Source organism: Salvelinus alpinus, chromosome 18 (genome assembly GCF_045679555.1).
Source record: "Salvelinus alpinus chromosome 18, SLU_Salpinus.1, whole genome shotgun sequence".
NCBI lineage: Eukaryota > Metazoa > Chordata > Actinopteri > Salmoniformes > Salmonidae > Salvelinus > Salvelinus alpinus.
The window spans coordinates 37,842,706-37,870,669 of record NC_092103.1 but is presented as its reverse complement, the minus strand read 5'-3'; the positions used below and the strand labels follow the sequence as shown (position 1 = coordinate 37,870,669).

Sequence of the window (27,964 nt, the reverse complement as noted above, 5' to 3'; positions counted from 1 at the left end):
TTATGCTTTCAGCAACAACTGAAGACCATCAAAAAAGGGACCATTGTAACACAGTAAAGACTTATTTTTTTCCTTTTGATAGCAAGAAGAAATGGGCACAATTCATAGCATGCTAAGTGAGGGACATTGGTTAGAAAAATATCCCTGGAACACATTGGGGAAAAAATCAGTTAAAATTGGAGTGGTGTGTCAATTCATTCAGGGGCATTTTCCGCAAAATTGTTACTGTCTTCAGTCCAAAGGCATCTCTTGTCTACTGTATTGTTGATTGTGTGTGAAATAAATGTTTGAGTGATGCTTTTGTAACAGATCTTTTCTTTTGAGGAGTCAAAGCAATCACCTATATAAAATACATTTTAAACAAAAGACAATATAACTCACACAAATTAAAACAAAACAGTCAAACTTTTAATTTTCTTAAAGCATTCAAAAAAGCTTGCATGTTTTGGTATTTTAGTCAACTTATTTTTCCTTCATACTTAACATCAAATATAATTGGCAACAAATGGTACAGAACCGTTTAAAGGATATAAACAAAGAATGCCAAATAATGTTTAACTAGCATCTCTAGAAACCCTTAACTTATAAAGAAAGAGTATTCCGACCAATATATCACTTTGAAATCGTTCCCTCCCACAACAGTAGGAACCGGTAGAAAGAACACCCTTACTCTCAAAGTAACATTTTAGATTTAGGCCCAAGAAATTAATGTTCATACTTAAATATATTTTTGTTCCATATCATTGTGTTACTCATCTAGGGCTTATCCAAATGGTGCGAAACGTTCAAAGCATTGCAGATAGAAATGTATTGCACAGAATTGACATGACTTTCAAATAATAGATACGTAATTTATAGAATGGACATTCCTTTGTTTCTCAACATTTCACCCTATTAAGGGCTTCAACTACATGCCAACAGGGGAAAGAGGTCGGTCACATCCTGTCACAATTTACAAGTTTACCGGTATTATAAACATAAATAAATGGTGTCTAGGGCTTTGTCATTATGCATAAATATCATATGTACTTTACATATACTGTACTATCCTCACTAGTAAGACCTATTTTGGGATGGGGATACATGGTAAAGGGGCAGCTTCAGTTTGCACAGGAAGCTTTGACACTTTTCTATAAGAATATGAGTGCTTTTTGTTCCCCTCTTACTCCTAACTACAATGCACAATAACACACTACATGGAGGAGAGTAAAGTCACCACGAGATTACAACGGGCTGTAAACAAAGGCCCAAAGACAAAGCAGGAAAACATGTCCCAAAATGGTTTTACTGCATACAATTCACAGTGTATGATATGACACGGTCACAATGCGTCAACTTGCAACCTTTTTGAATCAGGTTTAGTTAAGTATGGGTGCTCCGTCTTTTCCTCTTCCCTTGAGGACTTCATCATGTTTGTAAATTCATGAATCAAGGATAGTCCAAGAAAACATGGGTGATATGTTCAACTGGACAGTAATTCTTCATGGCCTTCCCCTGAAAGCTCATCCGTCAACTTGTTTTGGCAGTGATAACTCTTATGGAAATTGGAGTGGTCCATAAAAATGGTGGCAATTAAAAATTGGACTGATGCCGCGGTCCATGATGTGCTTGAAGAAAAAAAACTGGATAAAACCAAAAGGCAGTTTGAATGAAACAGTCCACAGAGGCTTTGTAGATGTACATTTCTATGAAAGTGGGTCCCCTAAGTGAAGAGAAGATGAGCTACGGTAGTGTAGCTCGTTGCACTAACTTGTGCTTCCCAGTGAGCTAGGATGCTAGTCTTGTGTGATCTGGATGATCATGCCCTGTGCTGCCATCCCAAACATGGACAGACATACATGCTCTAATGAAATAACACAGATAACATCATATATCACAACAATTAAGGTTTTTACAAAAAATATGGACAGTGTTCTTGTCCATTGTCATTGACAAAAACATCAAATATCTAAATGTGTATTACAATGATCGTAGGGGTGGCATAGGGAATAATGGATTGGACGGTCTCTGACATGCCTTTTTACCGACAGCACGACAAATAAGATTAGGTCATAATTCAATACAGTAAAGTGCAAGGCTACTATTGTTTTTATCATCATTATTAACAAATAAACAAAATATTATTATAATTGCCATGGGGAGAAGTATTTCCCATGTTGAAATGGTCCACTTTTGTTTGTTTCTATGGGGAGAACCGTGTCAGTTTCCCCGACTCTCTCCATGTCCTTGGAATGTATGCTGGCTGAATTTGACCAAAACAACTGATGGGGGGAACAATGTGCAGTTCATTCATTAAAATTGCTGTGCCAACTGCATATATTTTTCACAGCTTCTACAATTAACAATTCGACATACGTACTAAAGACCAAACATCTCTCTGTATCACATACTGTTATTTTCAATTAAACATAAATATACATTTAAAATGGTGATTTCTTACTTTTGAAATTCATTTTTTCCTCTCAGTAAATACAAAAAACAAAATGATTTGGCTATTTTTGTTCATCACCACACACACGTACTTAAAACTGGTTGCCAGGAGTCAGTTTCAGCACTACCCGGTTCCATTGCTTCAAGCCCCCATCAATATAAGGAAATTAGATGACGCTTGCTGCCATGCAGGGCACTTGCTAGACGGCTAACGCTGGAACTGACCTGCAAACAGACTAACATGAACTCGACAGAGTAAACTCTGGACAAGAATACTGATAAGACATGCAAAGAAAGAGAAACAGCAGCATGAACTCTCTCCAGTAAACCATCATGCCTAAAACAGAGGAATGGGGGCTTAGTTATAATGAATGACACAGGGCCTCTCAAAGTCCTACATTTTCCAGAAACCATAGGTTTTTGAATCAGGAGGGGTGAATCTCAGAATCTACCCCCTTTACCTAATTTCCGTAATCCCCACTGGTCTGAAAGAACTGGTCAGGAGAAAGCCGGTTAAGGAGAGAATACGTAAGACTATAATTGCCATGGGATGCAACCCCCAAAACATATAGGCTACAGCATAGAGAGAGAGGCCTTTTCCATCCCTACAATGTCTCAAAAGATATGCAGCCAATGATATGCTGCCAATCAAGGTCAAAGCTAAATCTTTTAAAAGATCCACCCCAGAAGGAGTGTTACTCTGGTTCCTCAAGTGATATCTTTGAAAAGCAGAAGATTGGGAGAGATGTGTCTATTTATCTATTTTGATTGGCCTGTGAGGAGCTGGGCAGCTGTGTGCCTGCGGGGTGCTTAAACATATACCCGCAGTAAACCCAGTCCGAAAACTTGCTCTGATACAAGGAGTAATAGACAGTGAAAATAGATTAGCGACCTCCTGCTTGCTCAGTCACTGCACTAAATGAGCGGATATGTTTGCAGATCATTCAGAGCCGCTGACATCGCCACCGTATGTTAGTACCTAGATGTTAGGAGCTGGTACCTAAACAGGTCAGAGCTGGTGCCTAGAGGGTAGGGGCAAGTGGTTGTTTCTGAACAGGGCTAAACTGTTCATGAGGGTCTGCATAGGCACTCTGTTACTTTACCCATCCAGGCCTCAGTTTTACAGAACAGACTACTGAAACGAAACAAAAAAAGCAACTTCCAGGCAATTACATTAGAATTAGATGTGTTAAAACCAGCAGATCTAGTTGGGTAAACAAATATGGAGGTTAGTCTCACTCTAAACCCTACATCCAGTAAACTTGGCCAACACATCTACCCATGCACAGAAGAGGAGACTTCCCTACAGCTTGCATTGAAGTTCATTTGCAGTTCAGATAGCTGGAAGCATCCATCTAGAACCCACTGCAGGCAGTGCTGTCGTAAAACTATGTTAATTTATTTTCTGTCTTTTTAAGTGTTATAAAGCCCTCGATAGCTTCATGTGTCCTCCTGTCACCCTCAGAATAAAATAGCTGCACCATGTGTTCATTTGAGTGCTTTTTTTTGAGTAACAACACGTAGTACATGCTCATCTCATGTGGATATAAGTAGCTAGGTAACTTGTTCATGTTTGCATTGTACATAGTTGACTTCCACAAGTAGCTGTATGAATGTACTCAAAATAAGTATAGCCGATAGGGTAAAGTAGATAAGGTAGGGGAAATAAGGGGATCTTGGGTTAAAAAGAAATGGACACTATTGCAGTGTGTTCAACCAGTAACTTAATTACCTCTGAAAGATGAGGACTCTTGTGCGAATGTGTATAGCGGTGGTCTGTGTGTCTGTGGTTGGTCTGTGTTTGTATAGTTGTGGTGACTAGCTGGGCAGCTGAAGGTTAGTAGTTCACGTCCAGCGTTCCGTCCCAAAAGAGGCTCCGCACATCCAACATGGCGGCCAGGTCCAGAACGTGCTTCTGCAGGAGGCTGCTCTCCACCGTGTCCTGTTTGGGGAGCTGAGGGTACGATTCCGGGAAGCTCCTGGACTCCTGCAAACGGCAGACAGAGAGAGAAGGGACATTACATTTAACCCCCTAATTACCATGAATAACTATGGGAGATGTAACTAAGTACCAAGGGCACAATAAAACTGATTTACCCGGAAGAGCTTGTGCAGTCTCAGTGTAGCCGAGCAAAACACAAAGCGGATCAGTAACAATCGGAGGAACTCATCACCGTAGAACTGTAGAAAGGCTTGGTCTGTGAAGGAGAAATTCCACCATTATGGTTGTGATATTTGCACTTAAAATCTTTAAAAAATTGCCAAAAAACACACCTATAGCTTGTGAGCGTGTGATCATCTGGCCGATGTCACGGTACACCTTGTGTAGAAACTCCTCAGCCTTCTCCCACAATCCTTGGCGCAGGCTGCTCAGGCCACACACTGACAGGAAGGCCAGAAGGGGGCAGTACAGGAAGAGTGTGAAGAGGCTGCCGCGCTGAGACTGGTCTGAGAGAAGGAGACCAGGTTGAGAGACATTCATAGAACAGTTTCTCAGAACACCCACAAAAACAATGTCTCATCTCACGTGGCTTATTCTGCACACACATTTCTAAACCAATCAATAAAATGAATTAAAATAATTGCAGAATCCAATGGAAAATAATCTGCCACATAAATAGGCCTAAATGAGTACAATGGCTGGTATCAATAGGTCAACGCATTTGAGAATTAACTGACAAGCTCTAAGAGCTATTTTCTAGAATAGTTAAGAGTATGGCATAGTGTAATTGCCGACTTCAACATTGAAAGTAATTGACGGTTGCCTGTAACACGCTAATTAAGAGGAGTACAGAGGTGTAAAAAGCTATAATAATAGTGACAAACTAACCTTGCATGCTCTTTGGATAGACTGTGGGAGATAGCAGGCACACCAGCGGCTGACCAAAGAGATTGGTGAAATTCTACATGGAGATACAAGGCATAGCGTTAGTAAGGATCACGCCAGACTGAATTCTCAAAAGGAATAGTCCACTTTTCCTTAAATGCATCTTAAAATTAGGGGGGGGGGGGTGGTAGTGAGGAGTATTTCTGTCTGCAATAAAGCACTTTTGTGGGGATTGGCTGGGCCTGTGCTCCAAGGCCCACCCATGGCTGCACCCCTGCCCAGTCACGTGAAATCCATAGATTAGGGCCTAGTGATATTATTTCAATTGATTTATTTCCTTATATTTTTATTTCATTATTAATTAAGTCAGTTAAGAACAAATTCTTATTTACAATGATGGCCTACCCCGACCAAGCCCTAACCCGGACGACGCTGGGCCAATTGTGCGCCACCCTATGGGACTCCGAATCATGGCCGGTTGTGATACAGCCTGGAATCAAACCAGGTCTGTAGTGACGCCTCTAGCAGTGCCTTAGACCGCTGCGCCACTTGGGATCATGAACTGTAACTCAGTAAAAACGTTGAAATTGTTGCATGTTGCGTTTATATTGTTGTTCAGTAAAATAATGATGAAAATCCAGGGAACTAACATCAATCAATTTAAGTTGAGTGTTTTAGCAATGTATGAAAAGCACCTCAGTTATCATTATCCTTCTCTTAACCCAAAAAAGGTGTAATTGTGATTAATGTAATTCTCACCAACCTTATAGGCTGTGCTGTTGGAAGAGTCCACAATGACAAAAAGAGGCTTCCGGGTGAAAGGGAACAAGTCCCCAGGGTGAAGGCTAAGGCATACAGGAGTCAACAGTAATTGCATGTACACACACACACGTTACAAACAATTTGGGCAAATATTGTAGAGTGTGTTAATAAATAAAGTGGGCTGTGCAAGAAGTTCGATGTAACTTTTTAAAGGCCAATACTGTACATGCATCTCATGTCTGCCAAAAAACATATTGAGGACAGTGGATTGCCAGAGCCTGTTCCTTACCAGTGCATCTCTTTTTGGGCTTGGTTCCTTTTCTGTACAGTCTCCCCATTCACCACATCACGGTTTGTGTTGGTGAGAACTCCTCCAAAGTCATATGGTCCTGATAAAAAATCAATCAAATTTTTTGAATAAATTATCAGATGAATTTCAGCTCCTGCTGCAAGAACGTGACCAGTGTGTGAACTAGTGAGTGTGTGTGTGTTTACAGAATTTAAGGGGGGGGGGGGGGGGGGGCTGGTGTACCCTCATAATCCAAGCGTCCGGTAGGGAAGACTCCAGTAGCTGAAAGATAGACGAGCAGCACACTGTTCGCTGGCAACTCCTACAAAACAACACCTAAAATCAGCCAATATCATCCAAAAATCATTAATGTTTTAAAATATACATTTTATTGATATTTCATACAATTCTGATGGGATTCCATTAGGATGTACTCTAGAACAGGATGTAGATTTCTTTCTGTTCAGCGTTTTCATTTCCATTGGGTAGGACTAGGGCTGTGGCGGTCATGAAATTTTGTTAACCGTCACGCGATCGGGTCTTTCTCACAGGTTACAAGTGAAGGGAGACACATCGGGGAGACAGTTGGAGACTGACCTTAAAGGAGGCAGACAAGAAGGTGTAGAGCTGGCTGAACGTTGGCTTGTACAGCAGGTACTTGTGAGGGTTCTCTCTCTTGGCTGGCTTCTCGCTGGGTTCCTGTGAAGGAAGACATGGGGTAAGGGCCTGTGAAGGAAGAAACGGAGTAAGCAGCTGTTTATAGGACAGGTTTCATGTAGGGTTTCCGGCGCTGCCTTTCTCCCATATCACATTCGAGACTTTTACATTTGCAATATTCTGTCTATGTTGTTGTCCACAACACAGTGTAAGATGCGTTTCCAGTATTCCCCCTCACCAATGTTCCAGGTTTAGAAGTTGTAGTAGCCAGGTTGACTGGTTCCCGCTCCAAAGCTTGGAGTATGCGGAACATATCGATGGTTAGCTCACTGAATTTTACCTGACAAACACAAATGATTATAGTTTAGAATGTGGGTCCCCAGACTGGTCAAGAGGTTGTTTTAGAGCTGCGCTTTAGACTAGAATCTGTGTTCACACACCTGGTTGTTGCAGTTTCCAATGATTAGTGCATCTGCCAGGGTGAGCTGGCCAACTACCATTCCCTGTTCCAACTGAGGCACGCCCCCCTCCTGTAGCCGATTGGATGTGAAGACCACAGTATTTTCATCGTTCAGCACCACCACTGGGTCTGCCTGCTCACAGAAACAAAACATTCATAGCTTCACTTCAACTCCATTGTGCACACCATTCTAGTAATACTTCTGTGGTATGTAAAATCTTTCACACAAAATATCACAGATTGACATAAATATACAATGATAATTTCAACCCCATAATCCTGAATTAATTAAATTACAGTACTTCAGTAATGCTTGGTGGAAACCCATCTGATTTTTGCTGACTTGTGGAAGCCTCCTTTAAGTGTTGGTATATCCTTCATTCATAAGTTATGATGACATTTTCCCCTTTCGTAGTAGGAAATTGGCAGTAGGCACAGAAAGGTAAAAGTCATCAAGAGATCGTGACGGGATACAGTAAGTTCATACCAATATCGTTAAAAATCTAAACCTTTGCTTATAACGACATAAGCCAAATCCATCCTCAAAGCTGATAATTTCTCTCAAGACTGCAAAAGGTTACTCTGAGAATCTTTATGAAATATCCCTGCACATAGAATGTCCATTAAAAGGGTCATTTTGGCAATGAAGCTCTTACTCTACTTTCCCAGAGTCAGATGAACTCGTGGATACCATTTTTATGTCTCTGCATGCAGTTTAAAGGAAGTTGCTAACTAGTGTTAGCGCAATGATTGGAAGTCTAGGGAAACTGCTAACATACACGCTAGTTAGCATTGGCTAACTACCTTCATACTGGATGTAGACATAAAAATGTTATCCATGAGTTTTTCATCTGACTCTGGGGAAGTAGATGAAGGGCTTCATTGCCAAAATTCTGAAGTATCCCTTTCAAATCTTTAAGAGTCTAAGTACGTGGGGGTTCTACTAAGCGAACATATGGTCATACCAAGGATCATTTAGCTGTTTGATTTGAAATTTTAGAACTCCATAAGGTAAAAAAAAACGTTTGTTTTTTAAAGCTTACTGCTATTAGCCCATTGCAACGCATAACAGCTTCATGGAATAACAGATAGTCCCACAAAAAATCTAAAGGAAGTTTGTTCTGAAGTGTCTGTTCTGTATCTGAGAGATATACAAAAGATCAGGACTCTTACTTTTTTGACAAGGATTTAACCCCTTATTTTAGGCACTGAACTAGTTTCTCCATATACACTACCATTCAAAAAGGTTTGGGGTCACTTATACATTTTGTTGTCAATTAAAATAACATCAAATTGATCAGAAATACACTGTAGACATTGTTAATGTGGTAAATGACTACTGTAGCTGGAAACGGCAGATTTTTTTATGGAATATCTACATGGGTGTACAGAGGCCCATTATCAGCAACCATCACTCCTGTGTTCCAATGGCATGTTGTGTTAGCTAATCCAAGTTTATCCTTTTAAAAGGCTAATTGATCATTACAAAACCCTTTTGCGATTATGTTAGCACAGCAGAAAAGTGTTGTGCTCATTTTAGAAGCAATAAAACTGTCCTTCTTTAGACTAGTTGATTCTGGCCAATAAAAATAAAAGATTAAGATGGGCAAAAGAGCACAGACTGGACAGAGGAACTCTGCCTAGGCCAGCATCCCAGAGTCGCCTCTTCACTGTTGACGTTGAGACTGGTGTTTTTAAGGTACTATTTAATGAAACTGCCAGTTGAGGACTTGTGAGGTGTCTGTTTCTCAAACTAGACACTCTAATGTACTTGTCCTCTTGCTCAGTTGTGTACCGGGGCCTCCCACTCCTCTTTCTATTCTGGTTCTGTGAAGGGAGTAGTACACAGCGTTGTACGAGATCTTCAATTTCTCGCATGGAATAGCCTTAATTTCTCAGAATAAGAATAGACTGACGAGTTTCAGAAGAATGTTCTTTGTTTCTGGCCATGTTGAGCCTGTAATCGAACCCACAAATGCTGATGCTCCAGATACTCAACTAGTCTAAAGAAGGCCAGTTTTATTGCTTCTTTTATCAGAACAACACTTTCAACTGTGCTAACATAATTGCAAAAGGGTTTTCTAATGATCAATTAGCCTTTTAAAATGATAAACTTGGATTAGCTAACATAACGTGCCATTGGAACACAGGAGTGATGGCTGCTGATAATGGCCCTCGGGTGGTGTATATTTTCATTCATTTTTTAAACTGGTACCCGGCTATCTTCAGACTATTCTTGTAAGCGTCCTAGAGCAAAACAACTGACATATACATGTCCGGTAGAGACTCGCCTTTCCACAGAGGGGTCATAGAGTGTAGCCCAAACTGTTGGGACGCTACAGACCGAAGTTGGCAGATCGGCTGTACCGACTTCAGACGAGTCACGTGAGACTTGTGGAGGTCATGGCGCAAATTGGAGAACTATCGTGTTCGTTAGTCTCATCTTTCCATGAAGTTTGTAGATCAAACTGTTCGGACGCTACCGAAGTTTTTGTGAGTAGACTGATTTTCGGGATGTCTCATGGTCTGACAAACACCCCTCTAGCTCTGCCACCTTTCACCGCATATGCGGAAGGGCGACATCAACAGATAAGGTGGATTGAGACGCAGCCAATGCAAATTTACTCTAGGGGGTTAACTGCCAATCATTAGTGAGTAAAACACTCCTGCAGTGTTTCTTTATATACAGTCAAGTTATTCTTTTGTATTTTATTAGGATCCCCATTAGCTGTTGCGAAAGCAGCAGCTACTCTTCCTGGGGTCCACACAAAACATGAAAGAACATTAATAGACAAGAACAGCTCAAGGACAGAACTAAATCAATTTTAAAAAGGCACACGTAGCCTAAATATCAATACAATCACACAACCTATTCGGAATCTGACCTCCACAAAAGCTGCCACCTCTTGTAAGACCAGATTCCATTCTAACTGATCTTCTGTGTTGAATCGCTGGGTATAGTCCTCGATTTCCTCTGACAGCTCCTGCAGGAGGGGAGACCACTGTTATACACACTATACACAGCACACTAATGCATGCTAGTTAAATATGTGTATTTTTGTAAGAGTAAAAAATGAAAAATTCAGGCTGAAACTTCTGCACTCCACTTTATATTAAACTCCAATAATAAAATACAACAAAAAGGCCTAAATAAATACAAATGAGATTGAGAACTTCCTCTGGTAATCGTTTGTTTATCCTCAGATTTTTTACCTTGACCAGCACCTTCACTAGGTCCATCTTGTTCAGAAGTAAACAGACGACTATGTAGCGGGCATAATACCGAAGCTTCTTCACTACCAACTCAGGCCTAACAGGAGGGGGAAGACAATGGAAGAAAGCAAAGTTGTGTTACAATCTTTCCCTGGCAAGCACAAACACACACAGAGTAAAATGTTAATGTGTTTTGTTCCAGCAGCACTAAATAAATGTAGCTGTTGGAACATTCACAACAATTTTGTTAAATGTGATTATGTAATTTGTCTCAGTCTACCATAAACACCAACAAATATCATATAACATTACATAAAAATTTACTTCTATCATTATGCCCATGTGGATTGTTGCTCCTTGTTGCTAGCTAAATCACTCACCCACCTTTCCCAGGTTTAGCTGGGTTTTGAAAAATGTCATAAAAAAATAAATAAAATGTTAGCAAGCCAGCTAACCCATTACTACGTTCACCTGGTTCAGCAGCAAACAGATAATTATTAAGTGGCTAAAAATGTGCATTCAAGTGCTGTCGGAAATACAACTGTCCAACTCTAATATAGCCGAATGACGGTCCAAGTCGGAGTAACAAGTGGGAAACTCAGAATTTGAGTCTACAAGTTGACACGTTTCATCACTGACTTCTCACCTTTTCAACCTGAAGGTAATGAAACAAAGCCATTTACAGCCTTTATCATGTAGCTAGTTTGACAATGTAGCTAGTTTGACCACATTGCCAAAATTAGCAAGCTAGCTAAGTTATTAACAACATTAGTTTGCTAGCTAAAATCTCATTGGTTGAAGAGTTGTTCAGACTTCAAAAGCACTTGAACATGTCGAAAAAAGTTATGTGCTGAGGGTTAAAATATATATATTTTTTATCACAGAAATTGCAAGTATATAAACTACCCGTTACTCATATGTATTTTTGCATTATTGTTAAGTTGTCTGACAGTCAGGGATACTTCACTCCAAATACAAAGGTATATGGTTTTATCCATACCATGTCTGTATTCAATTGACCCAGGCCGCTTTTAAAGTGCATAGTTCAGTTGTTTTGCTATGTTACAACAGCCTCTGGCTAGCATTAACCTCCTGGGACAAAACCTGAATAGAAGCCAGACGGGCATGTTCAGAGTGCTCGAACAAATGTCTTAAAAATCAATAAAATGCCATGCGTTGGCACTCACCTATCCTCTTTGTTGACCTGATAGTAGTAGGACCGCTGACGGATGGCCGAGTAGAACGAGAAGGCCTCATTCAGGTAACTTGTTTCTGAGGTACGAAGACTACAACACAAAAAGAGAAAATGGTGTGCCAAGAACTCTCTGTATTGAGTGTGACACTGGTACACCGGTAGTTCCTGAATAAGTGTATTAAGAAACAAATTTGATCAACTTAAAACTCAATACACTTAAAGAACACTTTAGGAAACACAAATTCTGCATGTCAGCTTGGTTTTATATCGTTTTAAAAAATCCATGCACCTCACACCACCACATTGGATTACATGATACTTAGGTATTTATTTTGCCACCCGTTTTTTTATTTTGTTTTAGTCAGTCTTTCCAAAATGCAGTTATGCCAAACCTATTAGTTTTAATCCCAAAAAAGTAAGTAATTTTAGTTGACAAGATTTTCCTCTTGTTTTTAGTCATTGTACCTTTTATATTGCTTAATTCACAGGTGCACACAAACAGTGCTACATTTAGCAACTAAATAGCTACAAATGGCAGCAAATACTAAATGTTTCAGAATTATTTTCCCAAATTCACTTTTTGTGCACATCCGAATAATGGATTTAGAGTCGGGCCCACTCCTAGGTCCTAGATACTGGACCAACCTCTCCATGAAGTACAATCAATTGCTTGAACCAGGATTTGTTTTCACACAAGTTACCGGAGTTAAAGCACAGATCAGACCAACAAAATGTTCCAGGACATGAATGATAAGGATATGTGACAGTCTGTGTGTGTGAGCGCGTGCAGTTGGAGGAACCTTACTAGTAGTGGTAGTACAGCTGGCCTATTTTGGACGCCACCTCCCCTATCTGCCATCTCTTCAGGCCATACCGATTGTCCAGGACCTGCCTGCTCCCAAGCAAGAACAGAAAAAAAGAAGCAATGCTGCGTTTAAAATGAACGTTTAAGCCAACAGATTTCTCCATCTCATCCACTAGGCTCAAACGTTGTTGATCTATCTGGGGAAATGTGTGTCAGAGAGAACGGAGCCGTCAGTGATCAGCTGACCTGTGCTGCTGCTGAAACTTCCACAGCTTGGTGTAGACGTCAAAGGTGCGGCCGAAGTAGGACTGCCACTGCTTGTGTCCGTACTGAGGAAGATCTCTGCAAGAGACAAAAGGGTGAGGAGGATTGAGAAGAAGGAAAAGTATAACAGTCTCACACCTTCTCTCCTGATTGGAGAAAGGGAAACCTTCCAGCCTTCAACCACATAGCAAATGATGACATTGTAATGTGATTACACCTCTTTATTAGAGCTTAGTGCCTTGGGGGCGGCCTTTACTACTACAAGTATGACATTTAACACTTTTTGCAGGTGTGCACATATCACCTTTATTATGTTTTTATTATTTGGGGGAATTCTATGCGACAGCTTTGTAATGACACATGGTTTTATCATTTCTAAGTGTACATCTGTCTGCCTCAGAGGCACTACCCACTGAGTGTCCCAGAGCTACACCTGAGTATATTATGATGCAACTGAATAACAATTCATAAAAATTACAACAAAATAGGGGAAGCAAAGAGGGATTTGGTCGAACTAAAATTTGAGCTGGGTAATCAACAGAGGAAACAGTAGTGCTGTCTTTGGAAGATAGTTTTAGTAACCATATTTTTTAATAGCGAAGTATACATATGCAAAACTTACATCCAGGTCACCTCTGAGCTGTCAAATCAACTCATTCACACAACAGCAAAGCAGAAAGGCTATGTTGAGACCCTCTGAAGGTCTACCTCAGAAACATTCTCTGGACATTGAGCTATTTTTTGCTTTCCTAATAGCCAACGTTGTGCCTGAGGAGTGGTGTGTGTGTGTGTGTGTGTGTGTGTGTGTGTGTGTGTGTGTGTGTGTGTGTGGGCTATGCTGCGTGCAGTAGTGAGTCAGAGGGGTGGGGATGTGATGGAATCGGATGAGGTCTGCCTGTCAGCTGGGGTGCAAGTCGGCCACTTTGCCTCTAATTTCCCGCTGAAGCTCCGGGCCTCGTTGTTATCATTGAAGCATTGCCATGACAACGTGTCTGGAGACTGAGGAGAGGAACGGGCAATGGTGGCTGTGGCGGCAAAAGTGCAGCAGCAAACGCACGCATAGCCTGAAAACACCCAATACGATACTGGTCAACACTACACAGCCAAAATCCTTCCCTGCAACATCATTTTTGCCACAATTATCCATCTGACAAATTTCTCACCCAGACTGGCATACAGAATATGGAATGCAGATACACTAAACACAACAGACAGACCAACGATACATTTCAAACTCTAGTCTTTGTACTCAAAAGGGGAGATGTATGGGTGTGCACTTATTTTTGAAAACACATTGTGTTAAACGATACTGCCTTCCTAAGATATTCAAAGGAGAATGGATAAAAGATTCATTCGTAAACATGACACAAAGAAAACGTGTGCTCCTATATACTGGTATGTAACACTGAGGCCTACTGATTGCTCAGTTTTTCCCCGTGTGATTATCTCTTACCCTAACGCCCTTCCTGGCTGTGGGAAACAATGTCATGACTGTTAAGTCAGGAATATGGGTCAAATAATCAAGCAGAATTCAACTTAGCCTAATTCCATCCACCATTAATTTCGTATCGCTATGAACAAGATTAATACCCAAAATACTTATTCCCAAGCAGAGTGAAGGGATGGAGAAGGAAATCCGCAAGATCGCTAAACCTGCTCTGTTGTTTCCGGTCAAACTAATAAGATACTGGATAACCAATACAAATGTGGGTGTCGTTGTGTAAAAAGGGGTGGGTCTTAAGTAAATGAAATGCTATTTATTTAATCATCCACTTAAAATGTTCTTACTCACTTTACATAAAGCTATTCCAATACCATGGAGCAGGGGCATTTTTAAACATCACCACCAAGTGATTTATTTTGTGAAAATCTGTTCCAAAGTATTCCCATGCATAATATAGAGAATGTGATCGTATACTAATGTAAGCAAGGTTCGAAATTATTATGTTTTAGCAGGGTTTCTGAAAATTTGCCGCTTGACAACGTGACCCGCAAGATTTTCATTTACCGGACTTCCATATGCATAGGGTGCTTAACGCATTAGGGCGTCCACCAAGGTGCTCAAAATCACATTTGGATTGTAATTCATTTTAACAGAATAGAAATGAAAATGTATTGAAAAGCAAAACATTGACTGTTGTGTCTTCATCCCTGCTATAAATCATAACTGAATATAATTTTAAATTTAAAACATTTAGCCTAGAAGAACAAGTTGCCTACATATTAAACTAATAAAACAAACTCCAAAATATAACATTTGCGTAATATAATTAGCGAACGACCTGCCCTATTTGTATGAACATTTTAATTAATAAATAAATAAAGCAGATGTTTTCAAATAGAATCTAGGCCCCTCTAGTTTAATTTAGCCTAGGCATGAACATTTAGATTAGGCCTAATAAAAAACTAAACGTGTATGTCTATGAACACCAGGGCCGGCTGGTCATGGCTAGAAGGGCCCCAGCTTTTGTCAAATTAACGTCAAATTTGACTTTTCGTGGGAGGTTAGGATAATTATATTAAAAGGTTAAGAAAAGGGTTAGGTAAAATGCAACAAAAAAAAATCTACTTTTGACGTTCATTTGACAAAAGCTTGATCCCTTCTAGCCATGACCGGGCCAGCCCGTCTCACTCCCGCTGCGATTCAGCACCACAGCAGTGGAATGAGGACACTAGACGGCCACAAAATTAAGAAATTGTATAACTGACATTGGAAAACAAAATTCGTTAAGGCTGGTTCATTGAAAGAAAACGTATTTTACAATGCTCCTGTGAAATGAGGCACTAGCCATGCATTCATGAAAGCATTTGTTTCCAAAGCTGAAATGATCTCACTCTTTGTACAGTTCTACTGATGATGTTAGTAAATGTTATGTTTATTGTAATTTGAACTATAGTGGGGTTATGATGTGTGATATATATATATACATACACATACACATGTATAGCGTTGCAGTTCTTGACACAAACCGGTGCGCCTGGCACCTACTACCATACCCCGTTCAAAGGCACTTCAATATTTTGTCTTGCCATTCACCCTCTGAATGGTACACATACACAATCCATGTCTCACTTGTCTCAAGGCTTAAAAAAACATTCTTTAACCTGTCTCCTCCCCTTCATCTACACTGATTGAAGTTGATTTAACAAGTGACAACAAATAAGGAATCATAGCTTTCACCTGGATTCACCTGGTCAGTCTATGTCATGGAAAGAGAGTTCCTAATGTTTTGTACACTCCATGAACGTGGTTTATTGATAACAAGTATGTTTTCTAATATAGGCCGTTAGCTGCCTAGTGATTGCAACATTGTAACTCTCCGATGTGAATAGTTGGCAACGATCTTTCGTTTCGAAGTGCTACTGAATAAGCTCAACTGAAACACTCCCAGTGGCGCATGATACACATTATACAAGTCTAGCAATCCATTCCAAATCTTTATACTATACATGATACAGGCGGCATATGTTGATCTTGCCTAGGGGGCCAGCAGAACTGCTCGGACCGGGTCTGACGAACACATTCATTTGCATCCAATTTACTTGCGTTTGCAGTGGACCTTGGCCTGCTCAAAGTGAGCCGCTGCTGTTGGGAAGTTTAAACTGTCCAACTACTTGGAGCAGCTTGATGAACACTAGCTAGCCTCATTACTTTGTCCTCAAGAAGGTGCGATTTTGAAGCTGTTTTTACTCTTGTTTTGGAGAAAGAATCCACTCTCGGCAGGCACACTGGGAACAGGGATAATCAAACACAATCTTTGCCAATTTTGCCCAGTCAGGGTACACTTAGCTGAAGTCCCTTATGAGGACCTCAAGTCTTTTGCGTGAGTAAAAATATAAACACACACACACACACACACATACACAGATACACACACACACACCCCTAACACTAATTTCCAAGCAGCTTGAGGATTTATTAGCTTATGAAGTATATTTGATTTTGAAATTGGAGCACATCGACTGGTATTTCGATCAATGAATAAAAAGCATTATTTTGCAATGGATACATTTTTCTTATCTAGGTCGATTTTGCCAGCAACAATTTTATTTATCGGTTTTTCATTTATTTTAGTTGGCCAAAAGCCGGCATTTACCGGCTAACGGAAACCCTGTGTTTTAAGCAAATAAATCTGTCTGGTCTTAAGATTCAATTTGCAGTCTACAAATGATTTGTAATTATGTTCCAGCCCCCTGACCATCTGCTCAAAATAATAACACACACACGTGCACACAGCATTCGGAAAGTATTCAGACCACTTGGCTTTTTCCACAGTTACATTACAGCCTTATTCTAAAATTGCTTAAATATTTTTCCCCCTACATCTACACACAACACCCCATAATGACAAAGCGAAAAAACAGGATTTTAGAAATGTAAGCAAATTTATAAAAAATAAAGTGAAATATTAAATTTACATAAGTATTTCAGACTCTTTACTCAGTACTTTGTGGAAGCACCTTTGGCAGCGATTACAGCCTCGAGTCTTCTTGGATATGACACTACAAGCTTGGCACACCTGTCTTTGGGGAGTTTCTCCTATCCTTCTCTGCAGATCCTCAAGCTCTGTCAGGTTGGATGGGGAGCGTCGCTGCACAGCTATTTTCATGTCTCTCTAGAGATGGACATTCAGAGACTTGTCCTGAAGCCACTCCTGCGTTGTCTTGGTTGTGTGCTTAGGGTCATTGTCCTGTTGGAAGGTGAACCATCACCCCAGTCCACGGTCCTGAGCGCTCTGGAGTAGGTTTTCATCAAGGATCTCTCCGTGCTTCTACACCTGCATTGCTTGCTGTTTGGGGTTTTAGGCTGGGTTTCTGTACAGCACTTTGAGATATCAGCTGATGTAAGAAGGGCTATACAAATAAATTTGATTTGTACTTTGCTCCGTTCATCTTTCCCTCAATCCAGACATCTTTCCCTCCCAGTACCTGCAGGCTGAAAATGATCCCCACAGCATGATGCTGCCACCACCATGCTTCACTGTAGGGATGGTACCAGGTTTCCTCCAGACGTGATGCTTGGCATTCAGGCCAAAGAGTTCAATCTTGGTTTCATCAGACCAGAGAATGTTGTTTCTCATGATCTGAGAGTCCCTAAAGTGCCTTTTGGCAATCTCCCAGCAGGCTGTCATGTGCCTTTTACTGGCTTCTGTCTGACCACTCTACCATAAAGGTCTGATTGGTGGAGTGTTGCAGAGATTGTTGTCCTTCAGAGATTGTTGTCCTTGTCCTTTTGTTCTCCCATCTCCACAGAGGAACTCTAGAGCTTGGTCAGAGTGACCATCGGGTTCTTGGTCACCTCCCTAACCAAGGCCCTTCTCCCCCGATTGCTCAGTTTGGCCGGTGGCCAGCTCTAGGAAGAGTCTTGGTGGTTCCAAACTTCTTCCATTTTAGAATGATGGAGGCCACTGTGTTCTTGGGGACCTTCAATGCTGCAGAACATTTTTGGTACCATTCCCCAGATCTGTGCCTTGACACAATCCTGTCTCGGAGCTCTAGGGACAATTCCTTCGTCCTCATGACTTGGTTTTTGCTCTGACATGCATTGTCAACTGTGGGACCTTATATAGACAGGTGTGTGCCTTTCCAAATCATGTCCAATCAAATGAATTGACCACCAGTGGATTCCAATCAAGTTGAAAAAAACCATCAAGAATTATCAATGGAAACAGGATGCACCTGAGCTGAATTGAGTCTCATAGCACAGGGTCTGAATACTTATATATATAAAATGTATGTATTATTTTTAATACATTTTAGGCAAAAATGTCTAAAAACCTGTTTCACTTTGTCATTATGGGGTATTGTGTGTAGACTGAGGATAAAAATGAATGTAATCAATTTTAGAATAAGGCTGTAACGTAACAAAATGTGGAAAAGGGGAAGGGGTCTGAATACTTTCTTAATGCACTGTAATTACAAAGTATTTTCTATTGTGAATGGAAGGGTACTTATTTACAATGTGTAAAAAGGCAAGCTTTGTTGCATTTGACATGTCTGCAGTTACCATATATAAAATGATAAATCCCCTAGTTTATTCATAACAATTCCAATTATTTAATTGAAATCAGACACAGGGCACCAAACAAGCAAAGTCCCAAAGAAGAACTAGGACACTGATCCCAATCTTTGGTCTGATTCTAATAACCAAACCTCTGTAATTAGCATGGAGGAACAGAGCACTGCAGCAGGGCTGGCTTTGGTTAATTCCAGGATGGGACCAAGCCTCCAGAGACAGGGTCACTGTGCCCCAGATTTCACACGCAGGCCTCGTCCAAAAAGCTACGCTGCCTGGACCCATCAGGATGATAAGAATCCTACCACAGGAGACTCATGAGGGGAGGACGGCTCATAATAATGGCTGGAATGGAATGAAACACATGGAAACCATGGGTTGGATGTGTTTGATACCGTTTGATTTATTCCATCCCAGCCATTACTCCTCCCCAATGAATTAAGATTCCACCAGCCACCTGTGAATCCTACCAATTACAAAAGGTTTCCAGGTACAGGGCTACAGGCATCACACTCCATGTGGAACCAAGTCTGGAGCGATAAAAGACAACAGCTGTCTTTGAGCCTGAGCTCGTCAGGGAGTTAATGTGATCAAAATAAAGAGACACCAAAGCTGGAGGGAAATTGCCACGCTCTACAGCAACACGAGTTCGTTTCTTTCTAAATCATTTGCAATCCTATACTGTAAACATACATAATGATCACATGGAGTGCAACATAAAATAATGTGATTTCTTTATTTTTTAAACATCCATGTCAACATTTAGGCCAATCAATTCCATTAGTTATCGTTCCATCCTCATCTCTTCGCATGAGTCATAGATTCTACTACACACACACACAAACCCTTGGAGCTGTTTCCCTGGTAACTCCCAAATTGTAAGGTGGAGGATGTTTGTCGTGTGTTAACAAATCGCCCAGTGTGACGGCTACTATAGGACCAGTGTGCAGAGTAGGGATGGGCATTTGACATTATTTCACTATTCAAATAATATCATTATATATTTTTTTCGGATATCCGGATAGTCAAAATACACTGAGTGTACAAAACATTAGGAACACATTACTAATATTGAGTTACACCCCATTTTGCCGCCAAAACAGCCTCAATTCGTCAGTGCATGGACTACAAGGTGTCAAGTGTTCCACAGGGATGCTGGCCCATGTTGACTGCAATACCTCCCACAGTTGTGTCAAGTTGGCTGGATGTCCTTTTGGTGGTGGACCATTCTTGATACACACGGTTAAATGTTGAGTGTGCAAAACCGCCCAGCCAAACTGAGCAATCTGGGGAGAAGGGCCTTGGTCAGGGAGGTGACCAAGAACCCGATGGTCACTCTGAAAGAGCTCCAGAGTTCCTCTGCGGCGATGGGAGAACCTTCCAGAAGGACAACCAATCAGGCCTTTATGGTAGAGTGGCCAGACGGAAGCCACTCCTCAGTAAAAGGCACATGACAGCCTGCTTGGAGTTTGCCAAAAGACACTTAAGGACTCTCAGACAATGAGAAACAACATTCTCTGGTCTGATGAAACCAAGATTGATCTTATTGGCCTGAATGCCAAGCGTCACATCTGGAGGAAACCTGGCACCATCTCTACAGTAAAGCATGGTGGTGGTAGCATCTTGCTGTGGGGATGTTTTTCAGTGCCAGGGACTGGGAGACTAGTCAGGATCGAGGGAAAGATGAACGGAGCAAAGTAGAGAGAGATCATTGATGAAAACCTGCTCCAGAGCACTCAGGACCTCAGACTGGGGCGAAGGTTCACCACCCAACAGGACAACGACCCTAAACACACAGCCAAGACAACACAGGAGTGGCTTCGGGACAAGTCTCAATGTCGAGTGGACATTATTTTTCCAAAATGAATACTCTCCCAAGTAATCTAATACTAACGTCAGTTCAGATATTTTGAATAACAGTGCCCATCCCTAGTGCAGAGAGCTGATTGCACAGTGCAAGATGCTCCAGTCCTTTGGGCTCATTTGGGATTGGTGAAACCATGTTTTGTTGAGTGTTAAATCTTGTTTATGTTGGCTTGAGCGGACAAGCACAGGCAATTATCATAAACACACCCCCGTAAAGCCCTCCCATGTCAACACAAAGGGCTTCTACGCAGGACAACGCTGATGCAGTGAGACCGGTTTCACCAATGCGTCAGCCAAAACAGTCATGTTTGACAACATCATTGCGATGCATGTTTCTCAATTACTACCAGCCACAACACTTTTGTCTGACAACACCGTTGCAGTGAGTCGAGCTGCAATTAGAGTAGGCAGTGTTTCCCATCTCTTCTAGGGAAGCGTTTGTTTCAGAGTGGGATGCCAGTCACGCCACTTCAGTTTCTAGCCATACATCCCAGGGACGAGCAGAATGGAGAAGTAATGAAGCGACCAATTCCAAGCTCTCAGACAATCATTCAGGCACGCGCTGTTACTACTGTACACACTTGTTAGGGACAGAGGGATAGAGCGGGGGAGGGAGACAGAGAGAGAGCGAAGGGAGGCCTGCAGCTACTGACATACCCAGACTAAAAATAGACGAGAAATGACTGATTAACTCAAACACAACCCGTTGGCCACATGGGATACGCCGAACACATGGTCTGACATGAATATTTTTCCATTTTAATGTATGCGTGATTGCATGCGTGTATTCTGTGTATGTGATGTATTGAAAAGAAAACATCTTAACCCAACAGTAAGGTTTGGCAAAAGAGACAGAGCCACATTAGAAATGACATGGTTCCACTCTTTAAATTGGGGTTGATACAAAGAAATTGTGTAATACAGCTTAATATTTTTATTCACCTTAATTCTAAGAGTGTGGACCTTATTTTCAACACTGATCATTTCAGGTCTACGAGCCATTTACTTAATATAACGTGTGCAGGTGAGGGATTGGCATTTGACATTTTACTATTCAAATAATATCATGGCATGTTTTCGGATATCTGAATTGCAAAAAATGTTTTTAAATAAATATTGCCGACAAATCAAAACAAAGCAAATGCACATGGCAGAGGTAAATGGGACAGACTGCTTTAATCCGGGAGTTTTGGCTAACAGCAATTTGTGACAGATTTTAATGCGAATATTCTAAAATCTGCATTTAAAAAATATGTGCATTTTCTTACCAGAGGTGTGTTTCAATTAAACTGACCTGGTGAACATAAAAAGCACTTAGTCGTATAACGTTTACTTTATCGGGGAAAAAAAGAGTTGTGTTTCCATTTTATTTTTATCACTGTCGATGATTTTGGCACAAAAAGTCTGCCATAAACAGCAAATGTGCCCATGCTGATCTTGGTACGTGAGCTCCAGCCAACCACTTGCAGATACAATGCAGACGGTACATGACGAGATTATGGATAAGAGCAGGATCATTTTTACTTCTCAATTGGCAGCCAAGCACCGATCATCATTTCACCACCACGTCTATGGTTTGGAAAGGAGCACCAAGCTCATCACTGTGCACTTTCACCACCCTGTGAAGTTCATCATAACTTATTTTGTCTGTAGCCTAAAAAACGGTCCATGCTTTTCCAAGTCGCAGTGGGAGGACCACACAACATAACTTGCAGTAACACGATGCTTACTTTGCCGTGATGGTTATGTCAATCTTTGCACACAAAAGCATTTCCACCTCAATTGTAGCATAATCTATTTCCCCAACAAAAACATGATCCCACGTTGTCTACAGTTTTGTTTTGTCGACATTTGGAAAGTTTACCCACAAAATATCTGTTTCCATCAGGCCTGTCGTGACATTTTTTATCTGACGTACTTTACTCGCATAAAAGGTTGGATGGAAACTCTGTTATTGACAAGAGAAATATGATGTGTGTCATGATAGAACTAACTTTGAAACAAAAGGGTTTTCTGGTGAGTGTTTTGCATTGATCGGTGTCAGGTCTTGTGGAAACTCCATTAGGTACATGTCTGTAATTGCTATGTGGGAAATAACATACCGGTCTCGAGACAAGACTGTATGGCTAAATGAACAGAAGAAGCTCAATGCACTGTTATAAAAACTACATTCAAAAGTTTATTGTTTTATTAAATTAAGAATTTTAAATATCATGGTATATCCTTGAAGGTAAAAATGTCACAAGGATAATTTACATTTAGAGCTTTTTCAATGTTATAGGCCTACCGTTTAGAGCTTTTTCAATGTTAATATAGGCCTACCAATTAGAGCTTTTTCAATGTTAAAACACTCACTCAAGTAATCTAATACTAACGTCCGTTTGGTTATTGGATTGATCGATTAACAGTGCCCAAACCTAGCGTATTTGTTATATATTTTATACCTTACTGCATTGAATGTCACATAACTGAAGAGTATTCCATTGAGAAGTAAACATTTAGAAACGACTCAACAACAGCCATAAATCAAAACACAAATACAGAAACCTCAAGAGACAGAGACTGACCTTAGACCATTGAAGAGTTGTTTGGACTTGTCCAGCAGGTAGCAGAAGTCTGTGACCGTCTTCCTTTCACCCAATGGGATGTCATCCTCAGCCCCAGCTCCAGTCATGTCACCTGCTTCTCTCCCCTGAAAAACCAAAGAGCATTTATGACTTGATAGAGGCCATAATACGTATGTTAAAACTAAAGAGCATTTTGTCATGTATCATTCTTTGTTGTAGATAATATTCATCTGACAAAATGGCTGTAAGCTAAAACTAAAATCAATTGGAATAATAGTTTTTCAATTGAAGCCTGCAAATGCCATGTCTGTGGAATACATATTGTTTGGAAGACTACAAAAAAAGGTGGGAACTTGTGTCTTTTAGACAACTGTTGAAAAAGGTAAAACTACACCATAGGGAAGAACTGCAAGCCTCATCACAGTGAGTAACCTATTATGAGAGGTTTGGTCCTGGTTAAAATGAAGGTTGTGTGTGGGATGCCAGTGGGGCCAGAGGCTAAATAGGCACTGTTCATCTGCTAAGTCATGCAACTGAAGAGGGACAAATCAACATGCACACTGTCCCCCACACAGACACTGAAATATCCTCTGTGTGTGTGTGTATGTGTGTGTGTGTGTGAGCCTTTTCTGCATCACCAGAAAACCCAAGGGCTCTACACTGTCCAACAATTCACTGTCAAGCTCTGGTGATCACACTCTGGCAACCAGCATGTAACTTGCTAACCAGCGCATGCATTCAAGGTGTGTGTGTGTGTGTAAGATTGGGTAATACACGCACACTGAAACGTAGCGTGCAAGCATCTTTTCTGCATCACCCTATGACCAAAGGGCTCTACACTGTCCAACACTTAGGCTAACTGCTGTCAAAGCCAACCAGCTCAAGCATATTACTTCCCCTTTTGCCAAATAGGAGCAACCAATTATAAACAGTTTTACAGAAAAATATATTGATTTTTCGAAGAAAATATATATATAAAGCCACTAATTCATGAATTTGTGCGAGAATACAAGACTTGCCAAACTCTAGACCACCTTTACTCCACACACAGACGCACGCGTACAAAGCTTTCCCTCGCCCTTCATTTGGAAAATCTGAACATAATTCTATCCTACTGATTCCTGCTTACAAACAAAAACTAAAGCAGGAAGCACCAGTTCAATAAGGAAGAGGTCAGATGAAGCAGATGTTAAGCTACAGGACTGTTTTGCTAGCACAGACTGGAATATGTTCCGGGATTCTTCCGATGGCATTGAGGAGTACACCACATCTGTCATTGGCTTCATCAATAATGCATCGATGACGTCGTCCCCACAGTGACCACACATACATACCCCAACCAGAAGCCATGGATTACAGGCAACATCTGCACTGAGCTAAATGGTAGAGCAGCCACTTTCAAGGAGCGGGACTCTAAAGCTTATAAGAAAGCTTATAAGAAATCCCGCTATGCCCTCCAACAAACCATCAAACAGGCAAAGCATCAATACAGGACTAAGATTGAATCATACTACACCTGCGCCGATCCTCGTCGGATGTCGCAGGGCTTGCAAACTATTACAGATTACAAAGGGAAGCACAGCCGCGAGCTGCCTAGTGACACGAGCCTACCAGACGAGCTAAATTACTTCTATGCTCGTGTCGAGGCAAGTAACACTGAAGCATGCATGAGAGCATCAGCTGTTCCGGATGACTGTATGATCACGCTCTCCGCAGCCGATGTGAGTAAGAACTTTAAACAGGTCAATATTCGCAAGGCCAGACGGATTACCAGAATGTGTACTCCGAGCATGTGCTGACCAACTGGCAAGTGTCTTCACTGACATTTTCAACCTGTCCCTGACTGAGTCTGTAATACCAACATGTTTCAAACAGACCACCATAGTCCATGTGCCCAAGAACACGAAGGTAACCTGCCTAAATGACTACCGACCCATAGCACTCACATCTGTTGCCATGAAGTGCTTTGAAAGGCTGGTCAAGGAAATTTGCAACAGATCCACAGATGACGCAATCTCTATTGCACTCAACACCCTTTCCCACCTGGACAAAATGAACACCTATGTGAGAATGCTGTTCATTGACTACAGCTCAGCATTCAACACCATAGTGCCCTCAAAGCTCATTACTAAGATAAGGACCCTATGACTAAACACCTCCCTCTGCAACTGGATCCTGGACTTCCTGACAGACCGCCCCCAGGTGGTAAGGGTAGGTAACAACACATCCGCCACGCTTATCCTCAACCGGGGGGGGCCCTCAGGGGTGCGTGCTCAGTCCCCTCCTGTACTCCCTGTTCACTCATGACTGCATGGCCAGGCACGACTCCATCATCATCTCCATCATCAAGTTTGCCAATAACAACAGTGGTAGGCCTGACTACCGACATTGACGAGACAGCCTATAGGGAGGAGGTCAGAGACCTGGCCGTGTGATGCCAGGACAACAACCTCTCCCTCAACGTGATCAAGACAAAGGAGATGATTGTGGACTACAGGAAAAGGAGGACCGAGCACACCCCCATTCTCCTCAATGGGGCTGCAGTGGCGCAGGTTGAGAGTTTCAAGTTCCAAACAATCACGGTCCAAACACACTAAGACAGTCGTGAAGAGGGCACGACAAAACCTATTCCCCCTCACGAGCCTGAAAAGATTTGGCATGGGTCCTCAGATCCTCAAAAGGTTCTACAGCTGCACCATCGAGGGAATCCCGACTGGTTGCATCAGCCTGTTATGGCAACTGCTTGGCCTCCGACCGCAAGGCACTACAGAGGGTAGTGCGTACGGCCCAGTACATCACTGGGGCCAAGCTTCCTCCTTGTTAAGGGAAGGGAAGCGGTATCGATGGTATCACTAATGTAGCCTAGTATATTGTGGCAGCATTGAGAACTTAGCCCGTGTCTGGGCCAATCAAACATAATTTTTTTATCCACATATTAAAGCATGCGATGGTAGCATCATGTTATTGGTATGATTATCATTGCCAATAACTGGGTACAGGATCAAGAGGAGAGTTGATTGTCAATTCATTCTGGTCCATAAGACAACAAAAAAGGGGCTGTATGCAGTATCGATGGTATCACTAATGTAGCCTAGTATATTGTGGCAGCATTGAGAACTTAGCCCGTGTCTGGGCCAATCAAACATAATTTTTTTATCCACATATTAAAGCATGCGATGGTAGCATCATGTTATTGGTATGATTATCATTGCCAATAACTGGGTACAGGATCAAGAGGAGAGGTGATTGTCAATTCATTCTGGTCCATAAGACAACAAAAAGGGGCTGTATGCTTTCTAGGGGCACTGTATAGTCCAAAAAGTAGGTTCTATTTAAATTAATGACTCCCTCCCCAGACTGGAGCTGGAAGTAGTGGGAAAATCGTCACAATTTGCTTCATTGCCATCATTTCCTTTCAGTGGACATTTTGGACGCAATTGCATTTCAAATCCCCAGTGTATAACGTGGATCATATCATCATCCGGGTACAGAAATCATATGAAATGTACTCACCTCTCAGAACAGGACAGGCTTGTGTCAAGTCCGAATCCACTTGAAACAGTAGAGGTCGACCCTATAGGTGCCTATACGTCTTAAAATGAGACATTGTTTTGACATCAGTGAAGAGGTATTGATTAAAACGACAATCTGTGCACAAATTAAACGGCCACAGTGACAACGCACTGCCAGTTACTAGCTTGCTAAGCTATCGTAAATACACGATTTTATGTGGGTGATTTAATGTTGTGCAAAAAACTACATAGCTAGCTAAACAGCTAGCGGCTGGCGGCAGGTAGCCTAGTGGTTGGAGCGTTGTAACCGAAAGGTTGCAAGATCGAATCCCCGAGCTGACAAGGTACAAATCTGTCGTTCTGTTCTTGAACAAGGCAGTTAACCCACTGTTCCTAGGCCGTCATTGAAAATAAGAATTTGTTCTTAACTGACTTGCCTAGTTAAATAAAGGTAAAAATGAAATTAATCAAATCAATAATGTAAAAAAATGTACCTGTAAACTAGCTAACGTTAGATAGCTAGTTGGTAACGTTAAGGTTACTAACGTTAACTAGGTAGATTTGGAAGCGTGCATGAAAAAAATTGCCTTTCCACTACTTGGCAATGCAAACCCGTTATTGTATCTCGATTCTTTTGTCTATGCAATCATAGTTAGCTAGCTATTAGCAATGCATCAATCTAAGCAGCTTGCTAATGATGTGCAACCAATTTCACCCAGCTACTAGTTAGCTGCGTAAACAGCTGGGCAGTTGGATACGTAGCTACTGTAGCTAGCCAGCTAAAGAAAATATAGCTAGCTAGCCATTTCTCGACTACTCCAAATATACTAGCTATCGTTAGCTAGTTAGCTAAACTGGCTAACTACCTGACTCAGTCCTGATGTCTCCACCCTGTCGTCCTGAGAGCAACCGTATCCAGGTGTAAATGTATGAACCCTTTTAAGTCAGAGCCTCCAATGCAGTGCCGCACTGTCATTTACAGCTGTTTTACACTAGGAAAAAGAAACGGAACCGTGGTGCACCAAGCCGATGGCAGTCAAACTAACTGCGGGTGGTTGTATATGTGTGTGCTCAGACTGTGGAAGGAGGAGGGTGAATGGA

The 27,964-nt window shown here is 41.4% G+C and overlaps 1 protein-coding gene across 3 annotated transcripts; it reads right to left on the bottom strand.

Annotated features, from left to right (window-relative positions):
* Positions 1–386: 386 nt before the first annotated feature.
* On the bottom strand, positions 387–27,964 carry scai (suppressor of cancer cell invasion). Of its 3 annotated transcripts, none has more exons than XM_071351222.1 (18): positions 27,730–27,964; positions 26,865–26,943; positions 23,352–23,476; positions 12,885–12,980; positions 12,639–12,725; positions 11,826–11,924; positions 10,639–10,735; positions 10,311–10,409; positions 7,406–7,558; positions 7,204–7,305; positions 6,906–7,034; positions 6,552–6,630; positions 6,309–6,408; positions 6,021–6,102; positions 5,261–5,333; positions 4,705–4,878; positions 4,528–4,628; positions 387–4,417 (listed from the first exon to the last, which is right to left on the bottom strand). In XM_071351222.1, the coding sequence occupies exons 3-18, from the start codon at positions 23,456–23,458 to the stop codon at positions 4,268–4,270; spliced, it is 1,728 nt and encodes a 575-aa protein (XP_071207323.1). In that variant the 5' UTR covers positions 23,459–23,476; positions 26,865–26,943; positions 27,730–27,964; the 3' UTR covers positions 387–4,267. The 3 variants fall into 3 exon arrangements, with proteins under 3 accessions (XP_071207323.1, XP_071207326.1, XP_071207324.1); XM_071351225.1 differs by having other exon boundaries at positions 6,906–7,007; XM_071351223.1 differs by having other exon boundaries at positions 26,865–26,935.

Excerpts from the sequence above, each read along its gene's own strand:
- scai (XM_071351222.1), bottom strand. The coding sequence starts at position 23,458 with ATGACTGGAGCTGGGGCTGAGGATGACATCCCATTGGGTGAAAGGAAG. Across the intron at positions 6,103-6,308 it reads GCCCAAAAAGAGATGCACTG|CCTTCACCCTGGGGACTTGT; the intron begins GTAAGGAACAGG and ends TGTATGCCTTAG. Across the intron at positions 4,418-4,527 it reads GACTGCACAAGCTCTTCCGG|GAGTCCAGGAGCTTCCCGGA; the intron begins GTAAATCAGTTT and ends TGCCGTTTGCAG.